The sequence below is a fragment of the Tachypleus tridentatus genome, unplaced genomic scaffold (genome assembly GCF_004210375.1).
Source record: "Tachypleus tridentatus isolate NWPU-2018 unplaced genomic scaffold, ASM421037v1 Hic_cluster_2, whole genome shotgun sequence".
Taxonomy (NCBI): domain Eukaryota; kingdom Metazoa; phylum Arthropoda; class Merostomata; order Xiphosura; family Limulidae; genus Tachypleus; species Tachypleus tridentatus.
This window is the reverse complement of record NW_027467782.1, coordinates 51,885,228-51,908,589: the sequence shown is the minus strand read 5'-3', so window position 1 is coordinate 51,908,589 and position 23,362 is coordinate 51,885,228. Positions and strand designations below refer to the sequence as shown.

Sequence of the window (23,362 nt, the reverse complement as noted above, 5' to 3'; positions counted from 1 at the left end):
TAAACTTTATTTTCTCGTGAAGTTGTAAAATCCATTCAGGTATAAAAACTGAACTAGAATGTTTGTCTAAAATGTTTATTTTATATATATAATTTGTTCGTTTAATGCAGTCTACGTTGTGTCCGATAGATGGCAATAAAAACTACTGGTCGACCTCCCAGCTGGGAAAGATTTGTATCAATCCGCCATTCGTTCAGTAAATTAGTATTCTTGTAATAAACCTTATTATAAAGAATCTTGATATATATGTTTATTAATATATTAAAGAGTGGAAATAAGTAAAATATAGCATATCTAGATGAATTTAAAGTCAATGATTAAAATATTGTTGTCGATCTATTTTTAGCAGCCGAGGAATACTGCACTAATAGTCTACGATAAACAGTAGAATCAGAAGGTATTTTGTCATAACTCGTGTGATAGATGGAGAGTAAGTGTAAGTTGTTTACTTTGAATCTGTAGTATAATATATATTATATTTACTAATTTGAGTCATATTTGATGAAAATGGCAGAAGTCGGTGTAATTTGCCGCCGTGAGACATTTCATGTAGAGATGCTTGGATCCGAAGAAGACGATAGATTAGACTCCCCGTCAAGGTCAGTAGTCATCGCATCACAAGAGCCACCTAGTGGCTATGTTCATAACGACTACGACCGACATAGTACTAGTAGCCAGAGTGATGGAAATGATTTGGAAGGAGAAAAGGGTGAAGATGGACTACAACACAAGAAAAAGAGTCGAAGAGGTAAGTATCGACACAGAAAACGGAAGTGGAAGCCTTATTACAAGTTATCCTGGCAGGAAAGACGAGAACTAGATGAACGGGAAACCATGAGAGCGAACCGAGTTCGTGAAGTAATGTTTGCTCAGGGACAGGCTGTAGCGCCGTACAATACAACACAGTTCCTCATGGACGACCATAATGTCCAAGAACCTGATTATGAACACATCAACGACGGACATCGCCACATACAACGGGAAACCAGTGGTGAGTTTTCGGACGAATTTTACAGCTCTCCGGAAGACGAAGAGGATTTCCTTCAACAACAGTTTAGCGAGACGTACGAAGACGTTCACGCGGAACGATTAAGTTCCATGACGAAAACCGATCTTGTTCAAGAATACATACAGTTAGAAGACAGAGTTGAAGAGCTGGAAGTGAAACTACGACACGCTAAAGATTGTGTGCCATCAAAAAAATCCGTTACAGACAGGGAAGTGCAGACCCTGGCTGCAGAGCAGTGGGAAAAAACTAGAGTTTTTGAACAGGAGATTGTAAAGTTAATGGAGGAAAACCAACATTTGAAGAAAGAAAATGAGAAACTGAGAAGTATGGTTAGTGATGCTTCGTCATCCTCGTGACAAAACTGTCAAACTCATAACCATTTGTCGTCATCTCATTGTTGTACAGATGTACAAAAAGTTATTTCATTGTTATATTTTTATTTCATGTTATACTGTTTATTACAAAAGACAAATTGATGAGAGTTTATTCTCTGAAGGCTTTATTAAGACTTTAAAACATACATCTATTGTTTACAGTGTATTGTAGAAGGAATGAACTTCCACCGTTAATTTGTAAATACCAGATACTAATTAAAGTTTATTTCATTAATGTAGTTACTAGCAAGTTTACCAATCCTTAAAGTCATATACAAATTTGACTTTATCGATTCGTGAAGCAGAAAACAAATTGGATAATTTATTCATACTGACTGACAGAAATACATATATGAAAATATTATTTAGTAGGTCTAATAATAAATATTACAAAGCATAGATTATATAAACTCTAAAAACTTAATTTAAGCTATTATCAAAGGCTTCCACTAGTTCATCAGACAAAAGTTAGACTAAATCAATTAAGATAGATTTTGTTTCTCTGGCATTTATTTTAGGCCTCATAATTAGAAAAACAAGCTGGAATTTTTCGGGAGGAAAATACCACAAAGATACAGGTATTCTAGAGTATAAATTAAACATACGTATCTCAAGCATACCATGTAAAAAAAATAAGAAATGAATATATACCTTGTTAATCAAATTCAAATGTATGATTTGGTGTTCCTAAACTATATTTGGTTTAATATTGCTTTTTTTTTTTTATTTACGTGATGAAACATCGCAGTAATATGTGTTTTTGTAGTTTAAATATGGCAAAGTTCCTAAAGCAAAGGCTGGTTTTGATGTGTTGACCAGAAAGAAGATAGCCAGTCAACATTGTTCTGTCTTCCGCTAAAGAGAGGACTTAGTGTTACTCGTGTGTTTCGAACGCGTCTCTCCAGATGAGAGTACAAAGCTCTGCATGTAATACAAGGCCTAGCATAATAGGTTCTAGTTGTAATTTAACTTACGTTAGTGTTCCGTTCTTTCAAATTGTATTTACTTATTGTTAAGTGTAAATGATTTAGAAAACACTAACTGTGTTATGACAGTTTGAAATTTATAATATTCCTAAAATAGTAACTAAAACTACGGACGAACACTTTCAACTGTTAAAGAATTACACAGTCTCAATGTAAGTTTGTCATTTTGGCAGCAGCGCTCAACAGTTAAAATTGTAATGATATAAAATTTCGGTAATATATTTAGTAATTTAACGAAACATTTTTCTGAAACCGTAAAAATTTAGCTCAAATAGCTAGATTTTGTGAACTTACGAACGACTTAGGCTTTCAAAAACGGTAAACCGCGTGAGACTATACATGTTATTTCTCTAAAAGCGACATACATCGAATATATTTAGTTATAAGTTTTACTCTGAAAAAAAAACTTAGTAAACTTATTCTAAACAATAACAATAGAAACTATTAAAACAGAAGATATTCATTGGAAATTGAGATTTTTTAATAATTTATTTTTGGACAAAATGTTGGACTAGTATTTTTCCGTGTGAATTATTTTTTGGAGGCTAAAGATACTGTCCATTTTCACATACGTATACTTACAAACTTTATTGTGAATCGATATATCGGTAAAGAAAACTGTTTGTCTGAAGCCTAGTCTAGTCTGATAAGAATGTTGAAAAGTTGTGTGAGAAATATATAACGTACTCTATTTTATTTCACATATCGATAAAAGCTGCATACCTCGAAAAACATTATATTATAAAAAATATTTTCAACTTACTGTTATTATTAACAGTTAGAAACATATATAGCAATGTTTGAAATTAAACGACTTAGAAGTTTAGTCAATTCGTGTTCACGTAACGTTTGGCGCCATTGTTTCACGTTTAAGAATCGCTAGGACACACACACTAAGGGTTACTTCTAACGACACTTGTTGAAAATTCCAAACCATTCTTACAGTTTTAACCTTCAAAACGTAGATTATGGGTGAAAACTTTGTAATTAATTAAACGAAGCTACTTTGTTGTTTCGGTTGTTTTAAACCAACAAACTAAAAGCGAAATGGCTCAAGAAAGAAAACTGAAATCTGAGACTTCAAAGATGGTTTATTTGTTGCTTGATTAGTGAGACTTAATCACACCTTATGAAAATCACGTTCGAGCTTCCCTACTTTTCCCTCCATCATCGGTCGTTACCTCATCTGTTGGTCATGATTATACACCATCGTTCGATGCAAAAGGCGAATTTTCTACAAATCCTGTACGTGCGAATACGTCGAGTTCTAAAGTTGCGTTTAAAATAGACAAAAGATACAGAAATCGATTAGAAGACCAGACGGGTGATTGTGTTAACATGGAAGACAGAGGGGTGTAAGTGTTACATGTTAACACATACACCCCTCTGTTAACATATAAGATTAGAGGGGTGTAAGTGTTAACACGGTATTGCACTTTTTAATGTTTTTACATTTTTTTTCTCAAAACAACAGTAACTACTGAGTTCTAGATGGAAACTTGTTAATTTTTGGTATGTGTGCCATCATTAACTTCAAATGTTCGTATATTATTTTGTTAACTGCACCAGGAAATACGTCACTTTGGGGCTGGAAGGTTCTTTTTCATAACCATAGCCTTTGCTTTACAAATAATAGTGTTGCCCTAGTTTTTCTTGAGGCGGGATTTGGGAACCATTAGTGTAATAAAAGGTCTGCTGTCAGGATTTTCATTGAGAATATAGTTCAAGAGTTTTTTTTTTATTTCAAGATCTGTCTTCTTCGTTGGAAGGCCTGGCATGGCCGAGCGCGTAAGGCGTGCGACTCGTAATCCGAGGTTCGCGCCCGCGTCGCGCTAAACATGCTCGCACTCCCAGCCGTGGGGGTGTATAATGTGACGGTCAATCCCCCTATTCGTTAGTAAAAGAGTAGCCCAAGAGTTGGCGGTGGGTGGAGATGACTAGCTGCCTTCCCTCTAGTCTTACACTGCTAAATTAGGGACGGCTAGCACAGATAGCCCTCGAGTAGCTTTGTGAGAAATTCCAAAACAAACAAACAAACAATTCTTCGTTGGTTCTAGACCCATTTTTAATTTAAACATTCTGATCAAACGAATATCCCTTCCTCTTAGAGATCGTGGTATGTTCATCCAGCCATATAGTGACGGTATTCTATTGTCGAATGGTCGGCTGTGTTCGTCGGCAACCACGTATTTAGGTGTTTAAGATTTGGCCACTGTTCACTTCTGTAGTTACATGCTACTAAATTAGAAAATCCAAATAGTTATGGAATATGCGATTACCATATACGTATAATTATTAAGTTCAGTAAACTATACTTACAACAGTGGCAGTAAAAAACAACAACTGGTTAAATGAAACACTTTATATCATAAAACCAACGATACCTTTCAATTATGTGTCTGATTTTGTAACTTACTTCAAATTCTTTCGCTGTTATTGCTAGTGAACATATAATAACCACTGTGTATACACGAGCACCTATCATTTTAACCACTGTATATACACGAGCATTTACATAGTTTTAACCATTGTATTTCTTTAGTGTACTACTGCAGCATATTTTACGATGTAATAAGAAACTCGCACTCACTGATTTAAAATACCTGCTAAGGCTACCTTATACAGGTATATGAAGTGTCTTGAAAAGTTACACATTGAAAATGTTCGATTAAATTTGATTTCAGTACATCTACAACGATAACATATCATTAGAAGTTTCTGTCTTTTTTCGGGGTGAGGTACACTGTCTTTATTTTTCTGTACAGTACTTAGACTCAGTCTTGTTTACTTATTTCTTGTTACCAGTCAGAGAATATTTTATTTATTTTAACGTTTTTGACTTCAGAACAAACAACGAGAAGTCTAGTTTCGAGACTGCACTATCCTACACTCAAGAGATGAGTTCTGTTTTCTTTGAAGTCGGGCAGACTGTGACTTACTTAATCTGTAAAACGATGGTTTTCATTCTGAGACCCTCTGGTGGTCAATAGGCAACGTCACGTTTATTTTATCATAACGACCTTTTCAAATCTCAGATGAATTTTACAACAAGATGTTGTTTTCTACTGTTCTAGCGCCCTCTCATTGCAGCTGTTTATGTTGTAATCACTGAACAGGTTTCAAAGGTTTTTGTGCGATATGTACTAACGATACGACAACAAACCTACTTCATAGGATTTTACTATCATGATTTTCAGACAGTGTTTCATCGTGTTGTTTCTTGATGGGAAAACGGAGACTCTATGAACCATGAAATTTGGAGCTCAGTCTTACTTTGTACAGTGGATACAGCAGATAGCCCAATTCGGCTTTGATCTTAAACAAACAAAATGATTTCATTAATGTAGATTACTTAATTAAAATGTTAATGCTGATTTTGATCATTTTAAGACGATATAATAAACTAGTTTTATGTTAAATACGACATTCAGTTTAAGACCACATATTGAACAAGTTGTAAAGTTAAACAGTACATTCAGTTTAAGACAATACACTGAATTGATTGTACAGTTAAACACTACGTTCAGTTTGAGACAATACACTGAATTGATTGTACAGTTAAACACTAAGTTCAGTGTAAGACAATACACTGAATTGATTGTAAAGTTAAACACTAAGTTCAGTTTAAGACAATACACTGAATTGATTGCAAAGTTAAACACTACGTTCAATTTAAGACAATGCACTGAATTGATTGTAAAGTTAAACACTACGTTCAGTTTAAGACAATCATTAAAGTGATTGTACAGTTAAACACTACGTTCAATTTAAGACAATGCACTGAATTGATTGTAAAGTTAAACACTACGTTCAGTTTAAGACAATACACTCAATTGATTGTAAAGTTAAACACTACATTCAGTTTAAGACAATACACTGAATTGATTGTAAAGTTAAACACTAAGTTCAGTGTAAGACAATACACTGAATTGATTGTAAAGTTAAACACTACGTTCAGTTTGAGACAATACACTGAATTGATTGTAAAGTTAAACACTACGTTCAGTTTAAGACAATACACTGAATTGATTGTAAAGTTAAACACTACGTTCAGTTTAAGACAATACACTGAATTGATTGTACAGTTAAATACTACGTTCAGTTTAAGACAATACACTGAATTGATTGTAAAGTTAAACACTACATTCAATTTAAGACAATACACTGAATTGATTGTATAGTTAAACACTACATTCAGTTTGAGACAATACACTGAATTGATTGTAAAGTTAAACACTACGTTCAGTTTAAGACAATACACTGAATTGATTGTATAGTTAAACACTACATTCAGTTTGAGACAATACACTGAATTGATTGTAAAGTTAAACACTACGTTCAGTTTAAGACAATACACTGAATTGATTGTAAAGTTAAACACTACGTTCAGTTTGAGACAATACACTGAATTGATTGTAAAGTTAAACACTACGTTCAGTTTAAGACAATACACTGAATTGATTGTATAGTTAAACACTACATTCAGTTTAAGACAATACACTGAATTGATTGTAAAGTTAAACACTACATTCACTTTAAGACAATACACTGAACTGGTTGTAATGTTAAAACTACGCTCAATTTGAGACAATACTGATCTGATTGTAAAGTTAAACACTTCGTTCAGTTTAAGACAATACACTGAATTGGTTTTACGTTAAACACTACTTTGAGTTTAATACTGCAGTATTGTAAAATTAGAACACTGACTATATTATCATCACATTACTGTGAAAAACATTCACTAGTTTCCAGATATTGTTTTAAGTTATGCAGTAATATTTCGAGTAACATGTCTGGAGTATTGTCATGGCAACCTTCTGAACGCAGGGTTAGTTCATGTGTTTTCACTGAACGAGGCTAGACTGGTAATACATGTGAGATATTCCGCATATCTTAACGATTTTAGATCTTGAACAATGAGGGCTTGAGATATTGTTTCTAAAAATAATTATTTTAGGGAATTCTTGTCTTTTGGCACCCAGCACTGTCCTACACGAGCTTACCAAAGTTGGCTTGTACTGGCTTTTTGCCAAAGGAACTCTGTGTAACTTGACAACAAATGATAATGGTTTTAAAAGTCATGACACGAATGTAAACATCAGATACAATGTTACAATACGTGTAAGAATACTATACTGACCTGATGAAATGTAACAAATATTATCATATAAGGAAACATTTGAATACTCTTTTAAGAACTAGTGAACTAGTTTTATAAACAACTGTTAATGTATGGACAGTTTTATAACAGTTTTAAAGACTTGTTACACTGAGTTACCATTATCACACTGAGTGATAATTGTTACTACCATTACTAATAGATTATTATGGGAAACCTTAAGGTGTTTTTGTAAGCAAAGGTTGCATCTCGTATTAACAAACTTATTCGATAGGTGTTAAAGGTATCTTTGACATGAAACTGCATTATTCTCTAGTTGTGTTTTGGACAATTTACAAAGTATTCATGTATTTCAGTATTTATAACATGTTTAATTAACATAATGTTAATTTTGCTTGTTACACTAGATTATGTTTGAATATTTGTTATTTGGTAACCAAACATTAACTTCAAACATATAATATCGAAGTAGAAACATCAGAACTGTATAAACAACAACTTTATAAAACTTCAACACCTCAGAATTTCTCAAAAGAACTTTTAGTTTTCAAGGTACGTCACAGCTAACCAGTTTTTCCTGTTCAAACTAAGAACTAAGTTGTTGTAATAAGTGATATAGTGAGTTTCAAAGTTTAGATGTTAGGGGGATTAAGTGTACAAAACCTTGAAGACAAGTTACACGGAATTCAAAAGATTTGTTGACAGTAAATTTTTCCACATTTTGTTTTCAGTGAAACCTACTTGTGTTCATTTATAATTTACTGTTTTATGTTCCAATCATACTTTCACCAATTCATATTACAATAATTCAAGCGATCTATAATACATCTATACAGGTAGTCTCTTGATGTTGCTGGATCTATTTATCTTATAGAAGTACTGAACATTTACATTCGGAGGGAGATGAAGGGGATGAAATGTTGAATAATATAATTACTAAACATTTATCTTGTGGGGGAGATGAAATGTTTAATAATATAATTACTAAACATTTATCATGTGGGGGAGATGAAGAGGATGAAATATTTAATAATATAATTAATACACATTTATGTTGTGAGGCAGATGAAGGGGATGAAATTTTTACTAATATAATTACTCAACATTTTATTGTGGGGGAGATGAAGGGGATTAAATATTTTGTAATATAATTACTAAACATTTATGTTGTGGAGGAGATGAAGGGGATTAAATATTTAGTAATATAATTACTAATCATTTATGTTGTGGAGGAGATGAAGGGGATTAAATATTTAGTAATATAATTACTAAACATTTATGTTGTGGAGGAGATGAAGGGGATTAAATATTTAGTAATATAATTACTAAACATTTATGTTGTGGAGGAGATGAAGGGGATTAAATATTTAGTAATATAATTACTAAACATTTATGTTGTGGGGGAGATGAAGGGGATTAAATATTTAGTAATATAATTACTAAACATTTATGTTGTGGAGGAGATGAAGCGGATTAAATATTTAGTAATATAATTACTAAACATTTATGTTGTGGCGAGATGAAGGGGATGAAATATTTAATAATATAGTTACAAAAAAGTTACGTTGTTGGTGAGATGAATGGGATAAAATGATCAATAATATAAATAATACGTATTTATGTTGTGAGGGAGATGAATGGGTTGAAATATTTAATAATAAATTACTAAACATTTATATTGTGGGGAGATAAAGGGGATGAAATCTTTAATGACATAATTACTAAACATTTATGTTGTGGGGAGGTGAAGTGGATGAAAACTTGAATAATATAATTACTAAACATTTATGTTGTGGGGAGGTGAAGTGGATGAAAACTTGAATAATATAATTACTAAACATTTATGTTTTGGGGAGATGAAATATTTAATAATAAATTACTAAACATTTATGTTGTGAGGAGGTGAAATATTTAATAATAAAATACTAAACATTTATGTTGTGGGGGAGATGAAGGGGATGAAATATTTAATAATAAAATACTAAACATTTATGTTGTGGGGAGATGAAATATTTAATAATACAATTACTCGTTGACCTACCTTCCGAGTAAATTAGAAACAAATCATTTTAAATCAGAATGATTTAGATTTGTGAAATTGACTAAACTAATATACAGGCTCTAATGGTTGTTTTAAAATTCTTAAAACTGAGGTTGAAATATGTGAAAACATAACTACTTGTCATCAGGTGTTGTTGATTGTTTCAATGAAAATTTGAAGTTTATGGTCAGTATAAAGATGCTTGTTTCTCTAACTAAGGATACCACGTTTTATATCCAGCTAATTGTCTCAGTAATATACTACTAATAAAATGATGATGTTAATACTGTATATCACCTTCGTTATTTAAGTGCTATACGCTTTTGTCATGGATAGTACCAATGACGGGTCCCCAGCAAACGCCATTGGCTCCAAGTAGTTGTTCGCAAGCGATAGCGTCTGCCACACCTTGGCAAACCACTTCGACGGGCGGACAACACCAGATGAGGTTGCCCGACGGGTCTTCTAACCCCAGGTGAAGCAGAAACGAACTGCCGGCAAAAGAAATCAGCTTTGGCTGAGTGACCACGAAGGAGATGCTATAACAAAGACGTCATGGCCAGCCTTTGCGGTCCACGAAGTTCCAGGCTTGTTGACCTCTTGTGCTGCTGCGACCGGGGACAACTTGGAAAACGTGTATCTTACTACAGTAATCTTTTTCTCAAAGGCCTTCAAACCTTTCAAGGAGTACAGTCAACACTGCGTGGAAGAACAGAGCTGTGACAAGCCCCGATTGTGTTTGAGATTTGATCGTGGGTCCTATTGACAGACATCCTGGTGCGGTATCAACTTTTCAAGGCTCTTATATCCTAGGAGGACTTAAATAAAGTAATGTTTTGAAGAACCTATCGAAAGGTATCCGGGTTAAGTTATTTTGTGTTAGGTGGATGCAGGATACCCAGGTTTTGTTATTTTGTGTTAGGTGGATGCAGGATACCCAGGTTTTGTTATTTTGTGTTAGGTGGATGTAGGATACCCACGTTTTTGTTTTGTGTTAGGTGGATGCAGGATACCCAGATACCCAGTTTTGTTATTTTGTGTTAGGTGGATGTAGAGTAACCTAGTTTTGATAGTTTGTGTTAAGTAGATGTAGAGTAACCTAGTTTTGTTATTTTGTGTTAGGTGGATGTAAAGTAACTTAGTTTTGTTAGTTTGTGCTTCAGTGGATGTAGGATACCTGGGTTATGTTGTTTTGTGTTAGGTGGATGTAGGGCACCCATATTTGGTGTTTTTGTGTTTCAGTGAAGGTAGGGTACCCAGTTAGTAGTACGTATTACGTGGAACCCAGACTGTGGCTCTGAAGTTCCATGGCTGATACCCGTTGACGAAAAAAAAATTGCTCTGAACGTTGGGACTGTGAGTATGGTATAAAGATAGTGATAAAACTAAAATATTTCTGTTCAAGAGTTGGTGTTGAATAGCTGTTGTTCATTTAGCATGCCACTTCAAAATTAGCTCAGTTCTCTAGTTGCTTTATACTAAATTCAAACAAATGTTGCAAATGGTGTCTTTCCTCCACTGGGTCTTTACTTGATTTGGTGTGTACTGATTGTGTTTTGTTTTCTGAATACCATTAGGAAAGTCCCCCATTGGTACTGCGGCATGTCTGTGGTTTTAAAAAGCTGGAACCCGAGTTTCCATACTCATGGTGGACAGATCATAGGTAGCTGTTTGTGTAGCTTTGTGCTTAATAACAAACAACAGTTTAGAATGTGTGCTGTCTGCACATTTTCAGAACAACCATTGACCTGTGTGACTATAATACTTCTTATTCTTAGGCCTGTCTTCTGTATCATACAAGTTATCTGTTAGTCGAGATATTTACAAGTGTCTGTGGGTTTCATGTAAACTTCTGTATCATACAAGTTATGTGTTAGTCGAGATATTTACAAGTGTCTGTGGGTTGCATCTAAACTTCTGTATCATACAAGTTATGTGTTAGTCGAGATATTTACAAGTGTCTGTGGGTTGCATGTAAACTTCTGTATCATACAAGTTATGTGTTAGTCGAGATATTTACAAGTGCCTGTGTGTTTCATGTAAACTTCTGTATTATACAAGTTATGTGTTAGTCGAGATATTTACAAGTGCCTGTGGGTTTCATGTAAACTTCTGTATCATACAAGTTATGTGTTAGTCGAGATATTTACAAGTGTCTGTGGGTTTCATGTAAACTTCTGTATCATACAAGTTATGTGTTAGTCGAGATATTTACAAGTGTCTGTGGGTTGCATCTAAACTTCTGTATCATACAAGTTATGTGTTAGTCGAGATATTTACAAGTGTCTGTGGGTTGCATGTAAACTTCTGTATCATACAAGTTATGTGTTAGTCGAGATATTTACAAGTGTCTGTGGGTTGCATCTAAGCTTCTGTATCATACAAGTTATGTGTTAGTCGAGATATTTACAAGTGTCTGTGGGTTGCATGTAAACTTCTGTATCATACAAGTTATGTGTTAGTCGAGATATTTACAAGTGCCTGTGTGTTTCATGTAAACTTCTGTATCATACAAGTTATGTGTTAGTCGAGATATTTACAAGTGTCTGTGGGTTTCATGTAAACTTCTGTATTATACAAGTTATGTGTTAGTCGAGATATTTACAAGTGTCTGTGGGTTTCATGTAAACTTCTGTATCATACAAGTTATGTGTTAGTCGAGATATTTACAAGTGTCTGTGGGTTGCATGTAAACTTCTGTATCATACAAGTTATGTGTTAGTCGAGATATTTACAAGTGTCTGTGGGTTGCATCTAAACTTCTGTATCATACAAGTTATGTGTTAGTCGAGATATTTACAAGTGTCTGTGGGTTGCATGTAAACTTCTGTATCATACAAGTTATGTGTTAGTCGAGATATTTACAAGTGCCTGTGTGTTTCATGTGAACTTCTGTATCATACAAGTTATGTGTTAGTCGAGATATTTACAAGTGTCTGTGGGTTTCATGTAAACTTCTGTATCATACAAGTTATGTGTTAGTCGAGATATTTACAAGTGTCTGTGGGTTTCATGTAAACTTCTGTATCATACAAGTTATGTGTTAGTCGAGATATTTACAAGTGTCTGTGGGTTGCATGTAAACTTCTGTATCATACAAGTTATGTGTTAGTCGAGATATTTACAAGTGTCTGTGGGTTTCATGTAAACTTCATGTTTAATTTAGGTTACTTCACTCTGTGTTTTATTATACGAGTTATATATCAAACTGGAATTATTGACAAATTAATAATCATACTACACTGATTATCCACGCTACTAACCATAAGAACAACTGCTGCATGTAATCATGACAACTGAAGTTCATGAGACAGACGTGTTTATTATCTCTGCATGTTATTAATTGTCAATTGTGAACAACTTTAGCTTTAGATATTATGTTAGAAATAAAGTTTAACACTTTTAATTTTCACTTTTTTATTTCACAAAATAAACACCATAGTTTAGTTAAATGTATGTTATTCATGTTTGAAATCCATAATTTTAGAATATCACAATGTTGACATTTGATAGAATTTCCAAATCAAAAACACATGAGGGATACCTTTACTACCTTCACATTCTTACCTTTACATTACCTTCACATTCTTACGTGTATTTAATACTTTACTCTCGAAATATTCTATTGTTAAGATATTTAAAAGTGGCAGTTTAAAGAAGTTTTGTATTTTTCTAATATTTTACTAAAGATTTATTGTTTTACGTTTGAATGTTGAATAATCTGTTTTATTTACTTCGGTTCTGGATATTACTATAGATAATTTTAAAATAGTAAATAATTGTTTAGAAAAGCTGGGTCTTACACCTACTTTCGTCCTCGCTAGTACACGGTATACGGATTTACAACGCTAACATTAGGGATTCGATTCTCCTCGGTAGACTCAGCAGATAGCCTGATATGAAAATACACACATATTTACTTTTATTTCTCATTTTGTTTTTACACGTGAACATTAAGTAAGAAAATAATTTTATAAAACGTCTTATGGGAACATCCATCTTCCATGACAAAGTAAAACGCCCCCAAGGGGAACCTACCTCCCGCTACGAAGCATTGACAGCCCCTAGGGGAGTTCTCACCTACTAGCGATGTAGTTACTCTATTGTAGCGGTACAGCTACAAAACCAAATTTAACTGTTGCATAGCGGCATCTGCTGATGAGCATACGAACTATAAGACTTGAGTGTAAAATTATACAGACATACTATACACAAGACAGTTTGAATAATGAAAGTCGTTTCAAATGTATATCAATACGGCTGGTATGAATATTAAAACTTTTATCAAAATAAAGCAGACAACAACGTTTCCACCTTCTTAGGTCATCTTCAGGTCGAAACGTTGTTTTCTGCTTTATTTAATTAATACCTATATGAGCTGTTCTGAAGTACAAAAATCGGTTATGTTATTATTAATTTAGTTTTTTAACACAAACCAATTTGTTATAATGTTTAATAACTGTCATATTTGTAAACAATAAAATACGAAAACATAATTTCTCTTGTTTATCACTTAGTTTATGCATATGAATGTTGGAAGGTCGTAATGATGACCAAGTTAACTTGGAACTAATAATAGCCGTTCCGTTTCAAGTGACGGTACACTCAACGTAGGAATTATCTATAGTCTTAGCTATTAAATGTTAATTACCATACTTAAAAGATAGAAAATCGTTAGGAATGACGTAAGACTGCGTATTAATCATAGCAATATTACTGCACTTATAATAGTGTATTTGTTTTTATTCGTATTGTTTATTTTTCTATCTATGGCAAAACCTATCTTCTGTCATCCCTAATTCTGGATATCTGACGAGAGGGCAGATATCCGTTAACCAGCACCATATCACTTGGCATTCAAAGTTTGAGGGATTATAACGCACCTACAGCTTACAGTACAGGGACTATTTTATGATGTCGCACGGATCTAAACCCACCTTAGTTAGTTCTACAACTCTTTAAAAAAATAAAACACTAGAAATGAAGAAATCAGTCGAAAAGGAGGAATGAACAAAGTTTGCAAAAATCAGGACTTTCGTATTATTTATTTGAAAGGCGGTCATGGATAAAACAAACTTGATGTGCCCCCTAGTGGCACAGTGGTATATATGCGGACTTATGCCGCTAGAAACCTGATTTCGATACCTGTAGCGGACAGAGCCCATCTTGCCCTTTGTGTTTAATACAACAAACTTGATGGTGTAGAAATACAAACTGGCTGCAGTTGTTTTTAACTCTGAAATAAGAGGAAAGAGATTATTAATAATACAACGACAGAAAAAGTAGTTAATGATTTGTTGTTTAATGTGGAAAAGTAGCACACTATTAACTGTTTCAATTTTTCTTTATGATACAACTTAGGACATTTTTGAGGAACTAGCTTTACTTAAAGCTAAACAAAAGTTAAATCTCCGTCAAAACTTCCAAGAATGACGTCACGAAACAAGTTTCTTTGTTTAAAAATTCTCTCAAGATACAGAATTATAAAACAAACAAGTAAAAGATCTGCAATTCACGTGCCAACCACGATGAATGTTGGAGGTTCTGTAATAGTTCTTTATGATACAAAGTAATTATACACCTAGATCATAAAGGTGTGTTCAGATAGAGGATTTAGATTTCCAAGAAGACATCCCATGTATTTAACTGTGTGTAAAGAAGAGAAATATGGATCAACTTATGACACAAAGACTATCTAGAAAGAGACTTGCAACAAGTCGTACTCCAACCGTGGTTAATAAAATGGAGGGTTCTTTGCTACAAAATTGACGGTCACAGAGGTCACGTAACAAAAGTCCATTCACGTGCCTCAAAGATAAATACTCAATATAATCGAACATGATCTCCATCTGGAAACTGGATACAGGCTCACCAAAATAAGATTTCCCGTTCACCCATTGCATTTCTCGAGTAATTGGACAAAAAAACGAGTATTCATGGTTATTCCATATGAGAACATAATTAAATAATTTTAAATGATTTAAATAATTCTGAAAGAAGATTGTTAAGATAAGAGACGGTAAAATGAGTTTTGGGTTCTAAGCTATCTAAACACGAAATATCATAAAGACTGTATTAACTGTAACACAAAACCTTAGAAAATATACTAAACTATAAATACAAGCAGTTTAATCAGATGGGCCCCGGCATGGCGAGGTGGTTAAGACACTCGACTCGTAATCCGATGGACACGGGTTCGAATCCCTGTCAAACCAACATGCTCGCCCTTTCAGCCGTGAAGGCGTTATAATGTGACGGTCAATCCCACTTTTCGTTGGTAAAAGAGTAGCCCAAGAGTTGGGGGTGGGTGGTGATGACTAGCTGCCTTCCCTCTAGTCTTACACTGATAAATTAGGTACGGCTAGAACAGATAGCCATCGTGCAGTTTTGTGCGAAATTAAAAAACAACATAAAACAATTAAACAGATGTTCAATGTAAAACAGAACCAATGTGCTCCACCAATACGAAACGCTTGTGTGCGTGTTTCTTATACGAAACGTTGACAGAAATATTAAAGCACTTTTAAATATTTTATCTACGACATATGAAAACAATTCAAAAGACGTCCCAGGATCATAAACAGCAATTCGAAAGTCGCCACAGAACTATAAACAACAACTTAAAAGACGTCACAGGAATATAAACAACAATTTAAAAGAGGTCACAGGAGTATAAACAACAATTTAAAAGACGTCACAGGAGTATAAAGAACAACTTAAAAGACGTCGTAGGAATATAAACAACAATTTAAAAGAGGTCACAGGAGTATAAACAACAATTTCAAAGACGTCACAGGAGTATAAACAACAATTTGAAAGACGTCACAGGAGTATAAAGAACAACTTAAAAGACGTCACAGGAGTATAAAGAACAACTTAAAAGACGTCACAGGAATATAAAGAACAACTTAAAAGACGTCGTAGGAATATAAACAACAATTTAAAAGAGGTCACAGGAGTATAAAGAACAACTTAAAAGACGTCGTAGGAATATAAACAACAATTTAAAAGAGGTCACAGGAGTATAAACAACAATTTGAAAGACGTCACAGGAGTATAAAGAACAACTTAAAAGACGTCGTAGGAATATAAACAACAATTTAAAAGAGGTCACAGGAGTATAAACAACAATTTAAAAGACGTCACAGGAGTATAAAGAACAACTTAAAAGACGTCGTAGGAATATAAACAACAATTTAAAAGAGGTCACAGGAGTATAAACAACAATTTGAAAGACGTCACAGGAGTATAAACAATTTGAAAGACGTCACAGGAGTATAAAGAACAACTTAAAAGACGTCACAGGAGTATAAAGAACAACTTAAAAGACGTCACAGGAATATAGACAACAATTGAAATATGTATAAATTTTCAGAGACTTTCAGGCTAGCTTTTATAAAAGAGTGTATCGGTACATCGAAAGTATTTCAAGTCGAATTATTACGCCGGTAATAAATCAGAGACTTAATATGCTGGCAAAATATAAAGAAATATTACTGTTACAAAACACACAAATCAGGTCCCTGCTCTGAGACTATTTTGTTTAAACCTACTCTTATCAAATACACGTATGCTGGCTTCTTTTCCAAACCATTTAATCGAATTAACTTTGACATAAATATTCGTTTGGTGTAAGCCTGAAAGTCACTATAGATATTAAGCTATGGAAACGATCATGTTCAGATTTTCCACTTGAGACAATTATATGAATGTTCTACTTTCTTTCACGAAGCTCACGTTACATTTATATCAGTCCTGCCCTCAGACTCGACATAAAGTCTTCTTCAGTCCTGTTTCTGGTGTTTTATTCACGTGAGAACGTGACGTGTTAGCGTAGGACAAGTAGCCATAATTATCCGAGCTTCCCGAATGCCCGGGTTAGGGGAATGAGCACAGTAAATTTGTCATAGTCCCCCAAAACAACAAAAAAACACCGATAACAGAAACTTCTAACAAATAACGAACTACCAATTCCACGTGTCTCTAGTTATAATGAAAAATATAGAAAAACTACAATTTAATTATTTTTTATAAAAATAAATTTGTCATGACACTTGTTTAAAAGCATCATTTAAGATATACATATATGAATATTTATAAATTATTTCGTATACTAGTATCTCTGTAGATAGTAATGTTATACAGTAATTACAACCCTGTTATGAAGAAAAATTAACTGGATTCAACTTTAAAACTAACCAGAATGTTACTGCTGCTACGTTGACTATATTAATTACTGTCCACCTCTGGGACAGCGATAAGTCCATGGATTTACACTGCTAAAATCAGGGGTTCTATACCCCTCTGTGGACACAGCAGATGACACCGTTGTGGCTTTACTATAACAGACGCACGTAAATGTTCTTTTATTTAGGCTAGAGTAGAAGTTGTTCTATTAGGGATAAAGCATCGAAGCTCTTGGATTTACAGTAAAGTTGAAAATAATTTACTGCTTTTAAACTTCTAAAAGTCACAAGTTACTACTTTATAGCCTAAAAGTTTTAAAATAAACAACTGATGTATCAACAAGTAACGGAGGCCTTTAGTCAAGAGTGCCAAGTCTTTCTAGATCCAAACTTCAGTTACAATTTTCTATGTTGTGTGTCTGCACATGTCAGGGTTACGTAACTTCATTCTGACAGGTCACACTTACATGATTAGATCCTCGCATATCCTAAGTGTTGCGCAGAGAACGTTGCTGTCAGTTCTGAAGCATCAAGTGCTACATACTCCAAGTGTCTTCAAGACACTATTTTCAGCCACATATCTGAATGTCAGACTCGTTTAGGCTAAACAAAATGGGCCTGGCATGGCCTAGCGCGTTAAGGCGTGCGCTTCGTAATCTGAGGGTCGCGGGTTCGCGCCCGAGTCGCACCAAACATGCTCGCCCTCCCAGCCGTGGGGGCGTTATAATGTGACGGTCAATCCAACTATTCGTTGGTAAAAGAGTAGCCCAAGAGTTGGCGGTGGGTGGTGATGACTAGTTGCCTTCCCTCTAGTCTTACACTGCTAAATTATGGACGGCTAGCACAGATAGCCCTCGAGTAGCTTTGTGCGAAATTCCAAAAAAAAACAAGCTAAACAAAATATTTTAGTGTAGGAAATGAATGGTGTTGTTATTCGTTGGTAACTGCAAAACATATAAAGTCAGTGTTAAGGATGATTTGTTTCAGAAACATTCAGATCAAATGTTTGGACGTGTTGTGGACCTTCTGAACAATATATTTACATAACATTCAGTTAATTCCCATCTATATCTTTGTTACAATATCTTATTGCTTTTGAGACGCTTTAGTAAGTAGATTATTTGAATGGGTTCTAACTTCACATTTTCTACAATCAGCTGAGTATCTCTTACATCTGATAACTGATGATGGTTGGTAGCAGAGCTCAGGACGTCATTAGTTAAAAACACCCCAGCTGTTAACCAGTTATAAGTTCCAAATTTTAGAAGTTTTCCATTTTAGAGTTGTGGAGAGAATACCTCCACACCTCGAGGTGTTATTTCTACAGAATATTCCTGAAAGTAAGTTACTTTGAAGTTGGTATCATTTTTATTCATATTTCTGTTAATCTAAAATAACACATCAGAAACATAATTAATTGTTAAAACAGAATTTTTAATGTTGTAATCATGGATGTTGTTGAGATGATATAGTCACAGAATTTTCTTTTAGTGAAATCTTTGAATTTTTTCAAGTTTGTACATGTAGCTCATGTTTCACCATTTGTCAAGTCTTCAAAGCTACAATTTTAAATTGTACGTTAGTTTATCTTTGTAAGCCTTTATTCTATTCTACTTTTATGGCTATCTCTGTGATAAAACTAAATTCAAGTTACAGTAGAGAAAAACTGTAAACATTTTGATCTATGAAAATTGAACCTAGAAAGAAAACCCATCTTTATAACTTTAGGTTATAAACTTCGCACATAATTTAACTCCAAGACTTTGTGGCAAAAATAAAGTTGTTGTTTTCAGATTAGGCATGGGTTTGTTTAATGGAAATGCTAAATTTGCATATTGGTAGAGATTTATCGATTTCTTTGAGAGTGGAAGTCAAAGCAAGAAATTATTTTATTAAAGTCAGTCTGAAGGAAAAGAATCCATTACATCAGGCAACAGCACGAGGCCAAGAGGTTTGCAGGAAAATTCTGAAGATACCAGACTGTCGAAATCAGGTACAACAAGAGTTAAGGACAGTTTTAACTACAGTGGTGAATACTTAGAAAATTAATAATATTTAATGGTTGTCAAGTAGTATTACAATGAAATTACTAGAACAAATTATCAGTAGATTTGGTGATGATAAAACACATTCATTCTGTTTGTAGTGGATGTTTAAGGCACATACTATCAGAACTTTTTTACATAATTAAATACACCATTGCAGAGATGCCAACCATTATGATTTTGGTGTATACATTACGACCATATACTCATACAGGCAAATATTACGACTTGTTGAAACTCCCAAATTATTATATGTTATATAGGTTTATACAATAAAGTGATAAATTGTTCCCCCAGGGCTTGAGAGGGGTGAAAAGAAAATTTTGAGTGAGATACAAATAAATTTTGATAATAAATAAAAGACAGTCCAAATGGTTACTTGCGATAATCATGTTTGTGCTTGAAATAATAAAAAATATTTGTATATCCGATGTCTACCAATAGTTTGAGTGTAGAGCTTCTCCATACTTGGTACGTGGATAAATCCATAGTTACGTCATCAGTGCTTGTCAGCCAATCAGCGCTCATGTAGATGGGTATTTCTCGTTTTCTAAGCAGCATAGAAACACCAATGCGATTGTTCACAAGATGGAAAAAAAAGAGGCCTCGTTCACCAGATTGTCTTGTTTCTGGCAAATCTAAAAGGACTACAACTGTGAATCAAAAATTTAGGAAAGAGTATAGTGCAAAATATCCGGTCATTGCATCAAAAGTCAGTGACAGTCGTGCATTTTGTACAGTTTGCCACATCGATTTTTCTGTGGTGCATGATGGGATAAATGATTGACATACAAAATCAGCATCTCACCAACAAAAGACTGAGACGAAGACAAAAACAATGCAGATAACGACATTTATGAATAAGAATTCAGAATATGAAACCATAAATGCAGAAGTGATGTTCACGCAATTCGTCATTGCTCATAATTTACCCCTAGCTGTAGCCAATCATGCAGGACATCTATTCAGAAAAATGTTCCCAGACTCTGATATAGTAAAAGAATATGGCTGTGCTAGAACTAAAACTACAGCCATTATACAAATGTTGGGTTGTGAAGATGGCAAAATGATTTCAAGCATACTTACTAACAGTTTAGCCACAGATGGATCCACAGATATGGATAACTCAAAACTGTATCCAGTGGTTGTACGATATCTGTACGGGCTCTGTCTACAATCATTATGCTCAGTCATTTGAAATAATTGGCATCTCATAAGGAGCATTTATTGTGTATTAAAACTAAACACATTAACTGTTTTACATTCAATATTTTTATAGAAAAATGTTGGTGAGATTGAACGAAAAGATGAAAGCTCTGAGATAAGTATCCAAATAACCACAACATCTGACCTACATTTGCTGACCATTCTTACAAGGTCAGTAAAAATGGTGATAAAAATTGTCCTATGATGTAATTTGTCAATTGAAAATAAAAGATTCTGAGTACTAATACAATTTAATTTTTAGAAAAAATCCTGAAATCAAAGTTTCCAAACATTAGTCCCAATTCTTACTCTGTATTTACAGGACTACAAACACAATGTACAGTTTAGTTGATCTAAGTCCTAATTCTTACTCTGTATTTACAGGACTACAAACACAATGTACAGTTTAGTTGATCTTAGTCCTAATTCTTACTCTGTATTTACAGGACTACAAACACAATGTACAGTTTAGTTGATCTAAGTCCTAATTCTTACTCTGTATTTACAGGACTACAAACAAAATGTACAGTTTAGTTGATCTTAGTCCTAATTCTTACTCTGTATTTACAGGACTACAAACACAATGTACAGTTTAGTTGATCTAAGTCCTAATTCTTACTCTGTATTTACAGGACTACAAACACAATGTACAGTTTAGTTGATCTTAGTCCTAATTCTTACTCTGTATTTACAGGACTACAAACACAATGTACAGTTTAGTTGATCTTAGTCCTAATTCTTACTCTGTATTTACAGGACTACAAACACAATGTAGTTTAGTTGATCTTAGTCCTAATTCTTACTCTGTATTTACAGGACTACAAACACAATGTACAGTTTAGTTGATCTTAGTCCTAATTCTTACTCTGTATTTACAGGACTAAAAAAACACAATGTACAGTTTAGTTGATCTTAGTCCTAATTCTTACTCTGTATTTACAGGACTACAAACACAATGTACAGTTTAGTTGATCTTAGTCCTAATTCTTACTCTGTATTTACAGGACTACAAACACAATGTACAGTTTAGTTGATCTTAGTCCTAATTCTTACTCTGTATTTACAGGACTACAAACACAATGTATAGTTTAGTTGATCTTAGTCCTAATTCTTACTCTGTATTTACAGGACTACAAACACAATGTATAGTTTAGTTGATCTAATTAGACCTTGTTTAAAGTGCTTTTAAATGTTAGTTATTCTTTAGAAATCACCGAAATAAAATAAAACAAAAAAATATTCAAAGTAGAATTGAAAGTTGTACATTAAATTAATTATGATAGAAATGATTTTTTCTGTCACATTTAGAAATAATCCAATCTTTTTTGCATTACTCTAATTGTACAGAACTAGGCCAAATGTGTATTACAAATACTTACCATGTGAAGTTAACAAGTCAGGCCGGTTCATTCACAACAAGTACAATTGTACAGAACTCGGCCAAATGTGTGTTACAAATACTTATGTGAAGTTAACAAGTCAGGCCGGTTCATTCACAACAAGTACAATTGTACAGAACTAGGCCAAATGTGTGTTACAAACACTTATGTGAAGTTAACAAGTCAGGCCGGTTCATTCACAACAAGTACAATTGTACAGAACTAGGCTAAATGTGTGTTACAAACACTTATGTGAAGTTAACAAGTCAGGCCAGTTCATTCACAACAAGTACAATTGTACAGAACTAGGCTAAATGTGTGTTACAAACACTTATGTGAAGTTAACAAGTCAGGCCAGTTCATTCACAACAAGTACAATTGTACAGAACTAGGCTAAATGTGTGTTACAAACACTTATGTGAAGTTAACAAGTCAGGCCAGTTCATTCACAACAAGTCAATTCTTCTCATAGCAGAAGAGAATTGTTACTATTAATATTGTGAAAACACTTACCATGTAAAGTTAACAAGCAGAAGAGAACTGTTACTATTAACAGTGTTGAAAACACTTTAATCAGATATTTGTGTTTTAAAATATGCTTTACTTTTGTGTAAGTAAATAACATTATAACAAGTTTAACAAAATCATCTTAGTTAATACAAACAAATTCTGAGAACTTTATAAAATATGGAAGGTTTCTGTTTGAAGTTAAGCACAAAGCTACTTACAATGGGCTATCTGTTCTCTGCCTGTCATGTGTCAGAACCTGCTTTCTAGCACTGTAAATCCACAGATATACCCAAAAGATTCCATTATCAGTTTAGGTGCAGTATGAGATTGTTCATCAGTATTGGTTCAGAGACTTGTAACTTATGGTGTAATGCTATGGACACACTGTAACCTTGAAAATTAACCATAAGAGATTTGGAATAACAAACCACAATGAAGAAATATTAAAACATGTGTATAAATAAATGTGGCAGTGTTAACAGGTTTCTTACAATTCATCAATAC

At 33.7% G+C, this 23,362-nt stretch overlaps 1 protein-coding gene and 1 long non-coding RNA gene across 2 annotated transcripts; one reads left to right on the top strand and one right to left on the bottom strand.

Moving 5' to 3' along the window:
- The first annotated feature begins 399 nt into the window (after window positions 1–399).
- On the top strand, window positions 400–1,622 carry LOC143242722 (protein HEXIM1-like). Its single transcript, XM_076486192.1, has one exon. The coding sequence runs from the start codon at window positions 502–504 to the stop codon at window positions 1,363–1,365; it is 864 nt and encodes a 287-aa protein (XP_076342307.1). The 5' UTR covers window positions 400–501; the 3' UTR covers window positions 1,366–1,622.
- Window positions 1,623–3,442: 1,820 nt separating this feature from the next.
- On the bottom strand, window positions 3,443–13,421 carry LOC143242387 (uncharacterized). The gene is made up of 2 exons (XR_013022594.1): window positions 13,342–13,421; window positions 3,443–3,636 (listed from the first exon to the last, which is right to left on the bottom strand). It is a non-coding gene; the product is annotated as an uncharacterized LOC143242387 (long non-coding RNA).
- Between the last annotated feature and the right edge of the window lie 9,941 nt (window positions 13,422–23,362).